General features: G+C 41.2%; 1 protein-coding gene across 6 annotated transcripts in view; it reads left to right on the top strand.

Moving 5' to 3' along the window:
- The first annotated feature begins 253 nt into the window (after positions 1 to 253).
- Positions 254 to 8,273, top strand: part of LOC113303124 — a 9,237-nt gene continuing 1,217 nt past the window's right edge. The window contains exons 1-4 of one of the 6 annotated variants that reach the window (XM_026552150.1): positions 254 to 696; positions 5,274 to 7,495; positions 7,590 to 8,070; positions 8,177 to 8,265. In XM_026552150.1, the coding sequence (XP_026407935.1) occupies positions 7,638 to 8,070; positions 8,177 to 8,265 (522 nt within the window). In that variant the 5' untranslated portion in view covers positions 254 to 696; positions 5,274 to 7,495; positions 7,590 to 7,637. Of the gene's footprint in view, positions 697 to 4,540; positions 7,496 to 7,589; positions 8,071 to 8,176; positions 8,266 to 8,273 lie in introns of those variants that run through there. The other 5 variants (XM_026552143.1, XM_026552136.1, XM_026552130.1 and 2 more) reach the window with 5 other exon arrangements.

The following is an 8,273-nucleotide window of genomic DNA, read 5'->3' as shown; positions in this document are numbered from 1 at the left end:
GGTTAGAGATAAGCCAGGGAGTGTAGTGGAAGATACAATACCACAAAAACCTCAAATGTCAGCTACGGAATCGGTGATGATATTAGGTTTAGGTCAACTGAAGCTTAAGTTTCAGGGAGAAAATTCGGATGCGGGTCTGGAGCTGGTGTAAATTCGGATCCGGATATGGAGGCTGGTGTAAATTCGGATCCGGGTATGGAGGCTGGGTTTAAAGAAAAATTAGAGTTAGACATCTGTACATGTTCGGAAATTGTTTTGAAAGAAACTATGAAGGACCCTTCTGAAATTGGGAGAGATGAAAAGTCTGGTAAGGGTAGTGACCTAAACTTCTCGATCTCTAGCAAAGAGATAGAAAAAGAGATTCACCATCAAAATCATGATATTCAAAGATTCAAAGGTCCGATCGGTCTCAAATTTATTTGCTGTGGTTCTAAAAGAGGAATGAAGGATTGAGATCTGATAATATCTGAAGATGATTTCAAGAGTACAAAGAAATCAAAAATCGGCGAATCAAAGATGCCAATTTTAAATTCGAGAGTAGTTTATTGTGCAGAAATTTGGTTGTTTCGAATGGTGAACGTTCATGAAAGGAGGGGTGAAGGAGCTTTGGTTAATTTGGTTGATTTTGGGGAGGGATTCGAAATTTATGTTAATACTGTGATTGAAATGTCTTCCTTATCAAGAGTTGCAGTACAGGTTAGTCTTCCCATTTATTTTAAGACTCTTAACTTTTTCTTAGAATTCTCTGCTTCTTATCTTTGCTTTGCGGAAAGTTTTGAATGCCTTAAGTCAGTGTCTGCTAATTCTATTTTTCAATTGCTCCGGTTTCTTTCTTTTATTTGCATGATGAAAATTATATCTTGGAATGCCCAAGGTTGTGGGCGTAAATTAACTAGGAATCATCTGAATCATTTGATAAATTTTGAGAAGCCTAATGTCTTGTTTATTTCTGAAACAAAATCTCAACAATCTTTGATGAGAAGACTCTTAGCTAGTTTCCCTAATTTATATTTTGTGGATCCGGTGGGAGTGGCTGGTACTAAGGGTCGATTGGCGATTGAGTGGCTGGATGGTTTTAATTTTGAAATTGTGCATTCGAATCTGAATATGATAAATGTGATTATCAAATCTAATTTTTCTATGAAAGAATGGTTATTGACCTGTTTTTATGGTAGTCTGTATCCGTCTGATAAGCATGTGGACTGGAATTTCTTAGAAAAAAATAGCTTCTAGAGTCAATAGAAATGAAATGTCGTGGGTGGTATTAGGGGATTTTAATGTGGTCTTTGATCAGTCAGAAAAACTAGGTGGTTTGCCTTTCAACAGTAGAGATGTTAGTGCTTATGCTAGAATCATACAAAGGTCTGGTTTAGAGGATTTAGGTTTCAAAGGCTAACATATTTACTTTGAATAATCATAGGGAGGGGGGTCAAAATATCCAAGAGAGATTAGATAAGGCTTTTCATAATTTTGAATGGATTCTTCAATTTCCAAATGCGTCTCTTACAAATCAAGTAGCTTTAGGATCTGATCATAATTCTATTTGTTTTGCTGCTTGATAATGGTTTCTCTAATTCTTCTTATCCCTTTAAATTCTATGATACTTGGTTGAAGAATGCTTCTTGTATTGATTTGATTAATAACTCTTGGGACCACTCTATGAGTGAGCCGGCTAGAGATTTGGCTGCTAATTTGCATGCATTAGGAGAAAATTTGTCTACATGGAAATATGCTATTTTCTGGTAACCCAACAAAGAAAATAAAAATGCTTTTGAAAGAGGTAGAAAATATTGACAAAAGGGTAGGTTCTTCTCATAATGTATCTTTGAAAAATCCTAAATTGCATCAAATAGAGCATTTGTATGACACTCAAGAGGAAATTGGTAAACAACAATCTAGGGATAACATGATTGCTTTAGGGGAAAAAAATACGAAGTACTTCCATAGAATCACTCTTAATAGAAGGAAAAGGAATAATATTAATTGTATTACTGATTCTCATGGACATGTTGTGAAGGAGAAAAATTAAAGTGATGTTGTGTTGGGTGATTATTTTGCTAATCTGTTTACTGCTCCTAATGTTCCTTTAAGTTCTGATTCTCTTGTGCATATTGAGCCTATGATCACAGTTGCTGATAATTGTGCTTTGCTTAGAATTCCCGATAATGATGAAATTTTTGGAATAATTAAGAAAATGAAACCCAATAGGTTCCCGGGACCTGATGGGTTTCCTGCTAGCTTTTATAAGCACAATTGGGGGACTATTGGTCCTCAAGTTGTCTGTAATGTCCAAAAAATTTTCATCCAAAAAACTTTACTTCCATATTTTGACAAAACGCATCTTTTCCTGATTCCAAAAACCAAATCTCCTAAAGACCCAAGTGAGTTCAGGCCCATTGGTCTCTGTAATACGTCATACAAGATCATATCTAAATTACTCGCAAATAGAATGAAAAGCTTGTTGGATAAGGTTATTTCACTGTATCAATCGACTTTTTTATCTTCGAGGCAAATTTCGGACAACATTGTTGTTGCTCACGAGATTGTTCATTTAATGAAGAAAAAGAAAGGAAAAGTTGGGTGGTTGGGTGTTAAAATTGATATGTCGAAGGCTTTCGACAGGGTCAGTTGAGAATTTTTAAATAAAACCCTTTTGCAATTTGGTTTTAGTCAGGACTGCTGTGACTTGATTTTTCAGTGTGTTTCCACTACCTCTATAGCGGTGCTACTGAATGGTAAACCATGTCAGTTTTTCAAACCTATTAGGGGCCTTAGAGATGGGGATCCGTTATCTCCCTATCTTTTTATTTTATGTATGGAAGTTTTTCCGAGATTAATTTTGGCTAATGAAGCCTCAAAACATGTTCATGGTATTAAAATGACTAGGAATAGTCAACCAATTTCTCACCTTCTTTTCGTCGATGATTGTTTGCTTTTTGCTAAAGCTGACTTAGAGGAATGCCGTAACCTTTTAAACATTATTGAACAGTTTAGTAAAGCCTCTGGTCAACTAATTTACTTCAATAAATCGGGGCTGTTTTTTAGTAAAAAGGTTCACCCGAGGCATCAAAGAATGATGAGCAGATTGCTTAAAATCAAAAAAATTAATATTAAGGATGCTTATTTGGGAGATCCTCTTTTTATCGATAAATCTAAACTCAAAACTTTTAATGCCTTAATTGAGAAAATGGAGAACAAAATTCAAGGATGGAGGAGTAAAATTCTGACCCACGCTAGTAGGATAGTATTGATTAGACATGTTTTATCTAGTATCCCTACTTTTCAAATGGGGTGTTTTCGATTTCCTAAAAAGTTAACTAAGAAAATGAATGATATTCAAAGGGATTTTTGGTGGGGTAAGGATTCCAATTCTAAAGGTGTCTATATAAAATCTTATAGTTTTCTCTGCAAACCAATTGCGCGAGGAGGGCTAGGATTTAGAGAACCGATAAGGCCAACCTTGCCAGGCTTTCTAAGGTGGATTGAAGACTATTGGATGAACCTGATTCTTTATGGGCAAAAGATCTTAAGGCCCAATACTTCCCTAAATGCTCTGCCTTTAATGCAAAGCCGGCCAAGACGGGTTCTTGGATTTGGACTTGTATTAGGAAAGGTTTGACTTTAGTTAGACAGAACTCTATTTGAGAGGTTAGTGATGGTTGTTCGATTGATACAAGAAATGATTGGTGGATCCCTGGCTTAGAGGATAAAATAGGGGACATTTGTCCAAATCTTGATTCTGAACTTTCCTTAGTATCTGATTTGATAGATGATTTGAATTTATGTTGGAATGTTGATTTGGTTAATAAATCTTAATATTAGACTTCTCTGTTCTCATCAGGGGATCTTATATAAAGATAAACTGAGATGGAAACTTGAAAAAAATGGTATATTTATTGTTAAAAGCCTTTATGCCAAACTGTTGGAGCCTAGGAATGCGAATGTTAACACTGTCCGCAGGAAAAAATTCTGGAAGAATCTTTGGAATCTTAATGTTTCGCAAAGGATTAAACTTTCTATTTGGAAATGTCTAAACAATGCTCTTGCGACAAGGCAAAACTTTTCATTTATAATGAGGGGGATTGATTCTTCATGTCCCTTTTGTGGTTCTGCTGTGGAGTCTTTGACTCATATTTTCTTCGATTGTTCTTTTGCCAAATCGGTTTGGGCTCTGCCCCCTGTGCCTAATATTTCAAATTGCATAGTAGTGACTCTTTTTTAGATTACTATAATGAATGGATTATGGCTGATCCATCTACCTTGTCTTTAGAACTAGCTGCAACAAAAGTTTGGTTTATTTGGAAAGAGAGATGTAATGGGGTTTTCTCTAATAAAAGTAGCACTAGCATTAGTTTGTCTATACAAATTCAGAGTTATATCTAGTTTTGGTCTCCCTCTAGGATTGTTGTCGATGATAATGTGGCTATGATTATTCCAAGTACTAGGTTGCCTTTACCTATTAGACAGTGGACTAGTCCTTTGTGCGATTCGTCTAAGATAAACACGGATGGTGCATGGATTTAAAGTAATACTGATGCAGGGTATGGGATAGTTATTCGGAATGCGCTGGGGTACCAAGGAGCACGAGGAGGAAGATGTAGGGCTACGTCTGTTGTTGAGGGGTGAATTTGTGTTTAGGTTCTACCCGTCCTAGTCACACCAAATGACCTCACAATGTTAAGAATGGTAAGAGAGAGAGTTGTTTTTCCATTGTACCTTTTCCTTTCTTATATAAGCTTTCCAAAAAGCCCCTTCCTTTATGTCATCATTGCATGTGTCCTACACCTCCTTAATTACTTCTAATGCCATTCCTTAAGATAACCTTCTTTTTATTCACTAATCCCTTCCTTGTCCTTCTCTTTTAATGGATACTTTCTTGTTGGACTTGGGCTTAGTTCCCAAGTCCCTATGCTTTTACCTAGTTTAACCACTTCTTCGGGAACACCCTGAACCCATTAAGGGTTGTTATTTTTCATGTATCAACATTAGTCCCCTGACTATTGGGTCAATTGTTTAATGACCCAATAGTCAAAGAACCCCCTTTTGAGCGCCCTCCTTTATAGTCCATTAACATGGTGGGTCTCCTCCTTTTGTTGAACTTATGATCGTGGGCGACGTTTCAACTCCTCATCGTGCAAAACCGCTTCTCCTTCCAGTTTCTGACGGTTGCTTTTCCCCGTGCATAACTGACACGTCCAATCTTTAGGGCTATTTATATATAGAGTTGTCAATTCATTATCCCTTCAACTTTTCTTCTTTTTTCCTTCTTCCAGACGTACCCATACACTCGCCATGTCTAGTAGATCTTCCAGTAGTTCTTCATCCGAGGAGTCTAGTGAATCTGAACAACCTAGGCATGAGGGCTCCAAGGAATCCGAGTATTCCGATCAGGATGAGATCGTCCTACCCGCCCCAGCAGACGGCAAATTGTATACTATTGCTGAGTGCACAAGCGGTTCTGCTATAAAGCGCGCGCTGAGGTTAAGAGAACTCCGTGGAGGTAAGCGCGTTTTCCCTCTGGATGATATCCTAAGTTCTCGCCTTCTCAATCCGCTCGTGCTTCCTTACCCCCTTATCCCAGATGGCTTACGCGTCCCGAGTCAGAGACTATGGACGTTTTCGCGTTCAACACTGTGGCGCGGATGGCCATCCATCGTGGCGATTATGATCTCCATGATATCGACATCCGTTCTAAGTCGAAGACTCCCCCTGTGTGGCCTCATTGGACATCTCATATACGCTCCAACCTCAACCACGCTGCTGCTCCCCGGAAGGCAAGTATTGATGAAGATATAAACTCGTCTCTTAAGCGGGAGGTAAATAGGTGCATTCGTGATATAATACGGCTTTTCTGCCGCTGGGCTCCTCCCGTTCATACCCTTCTCACATCGTTAGAGGATGTATTCGCTCTTACAGGGCTACCGATTCATGGAAGTCATTCATATGATGAGGAAGCCGTCTACCGAGCACTAAATGACGAGGACAAGGAACTATGTACTTATTTGTTGAAGTGCAAAGATGATTCCCGTCGTGAATTGGTACGGAAGAGCCAGGCGCCATCAGGAAAAGTCAAGGACAAGGGAGCCGCTGACACAGGTAAGAAAGGGGCATCTTCGTCCGCTCAGAAGGGGAAGGCTAAGTGGGTAGAAGAGAAGAAAGCTCCTCCTAAGCTCCCATCTGGCGATCGATTGTTATCTAGCTCCATCTGCGCCTATGAGTCGATTCATGGTTCGTCAGATCCAACAGAAACTAATCCTGAATGGGTCGTTAAAGTTAATCGTCGCGCTTCTTTTTCTCTTTGGCTGAAATATTGGGCTCCTCAGATGGTCGGTGGGAATATGTTCCCTCCTAAACACAAGTAGAAGAATCCCCGCGCGGAACTAGCTGCCTTCATCTTATTCTGGCTTTGTCACGACATATTTGAATACAGTCCCAGGATACCATTAAGGGTAAGCTCGTGCTAATGGTTGTGTTGTTGTCTCGCGGCGTCTCTTTTCCGCTTGCACCAATGTTCTTAGGTGGTTTGTACCGCCACCTTGATTTATTCTGTCAAGATCTTCAGACGGTAGGTTTGTCCCACAAGATCGAGACCTACATCCCAGCATGCAGGCTTGGTACTGGGAGCATGTTCCCTCGTGCGCGCCTGAGCCTAATGAACTCGCGATTCACCGGGAAGAAGATGTGAAGCAGGACGATGGTTCAGTCAAGAAGCTTCTCGTTGTTTACGGCTACCCACGGATGGATCTTTCGAACTTGAAAGGGAAAGTCCCCAAGGGCGATCTTAGTAAACACTTGGACGTGGCCAAGGATTTTGAACCATTCCCTTACCAAGACGGTTGACCGGGTCTGGCGCATTATGATTTTATTGCACCTTTTGACGCGGAGTTGGATTCTACAAAGCTCTTGCCGGAGGCGGATTTTGATTCAGTGATGGTTGTGTTAATGGGTTATCTTCCTGGTTTCTATGCTGGTAAGTTCATCGCTATATCTTACAACCCTGATCGCGCGGCTTGGCAAGTGGGGTTCGATCAAGGGGTTCCTCACAGGTTTCCTCCCCCGGAAAGTTCTAACATCGAGGATGTCATTGCTAGATTCAATCGTTACGTCTTCAAAGGAGCGACTCGCTTGTCTGATCAAAGGAAGGATTTTTCATTCAGGCTGCCCATCCCTGCGCGGCTCTTAGCAGTTACTGAAGGCGCCCACGAGTATCATGATTTATTACGGCGCCGGGCTTTGAACTTTCTCTTCTCCTCCTTGCGACTTGACTATTCAGGATCTTCGGTAGCTTCATGCGTCTGGCCGAATCAAACTTGATAATGCCGTAGCTGCCGAGCATCGCCTTGTTCCGACTAACAAGGGTCATTCGGATCCCGTGGTGACCTCTTGGGCCCCACCTGAGGGTTGTGAGCCTGCGAAGCCGAAGAAGGGGTCGTTTTCCGATCGTAAACCTCCGCGGTTAAATGTGAAGCTATCTGCTAGTCCTTTGGCGCCTCAGGTATTTGCTATTTCCTTCGCCTTGTGTTTCGCTATTTATCGTTTCGTTTTTTCCTTTATTTTGACGAGATGGGTGGCGGGAATCATTTCCTCAGGGAACTCCTCCTTCCAGTCGCCTAGGGTAGAAGCCCCCTTCTTATGTGATGGAGGAATACTTGAATATGCCGGAGTGTGACTGGACTGAGAGTAGTCTAAAGAAGAAATCTAGGCGGGAGGCGAACCAATCGTCTGCCCCACGCCCTTGTTCCTCTGCTAATACTGTGCCTTTGCAGCCTCGTCCAAGTCAACGGAGGAGCGCGTCACAGCCCCCCAAGGATATGAGTGTCAACTCGACTCTTTCGTTTGTGGATCATCTGAGGAACCTATGGGTTAGCCTCCCCATAGGGGATGGTTGGGTGACGCCACGCCTTCATGTATCATCAGTTCACCCTCTTAGGGATGAGACCGTACGTGGCAGGGGTGAACTTCCAGTATCTCCTAGTGTCGTTCTGCAATCAACGAGTCCTTCTGGGTCCAGCCGGTCAGCCTTTGGTGGGTCCTCATCCCACGTGGCACCAACCATTAATGATCCTGCAGGTAGTTCCCTATTTAATACGTGTCTTTTTTTTTGTTATTCCTCTCTCTCATCTCTTTTCTTATAAATCTAAGTTGTTTTGTGATTGTGTTTATTTCTCATTTTCAGGCTCCACCAGCGGCTCTGAATCGTCTTCTAGTTCCTCCGCGTCTCGTCCCAAAATTGATGATACTCCGCTAGGCTCGTCAATTCCCGAGGTTGGTTC

The sequence above is a fragment of the Papaver somniferum genome, chromosome 1 (assembly GCF_003573695.1).
Source record: "Papaver somniferum cultivar HN1 chromosome 1, ASM357369v1, whole genome shotgun sequence".
NCBI lineage: Eukaryota > Viridiplantae > Streptophyta > Magnoliopsida > Ranunculales > Papaveraceae > Papaver > Papaver somniferum.
The sequence above is the reverse complement of the archived record's forward strand: the minus strand, read 5'-3'. Positions and strand labels throughout refer to the sequence as shown.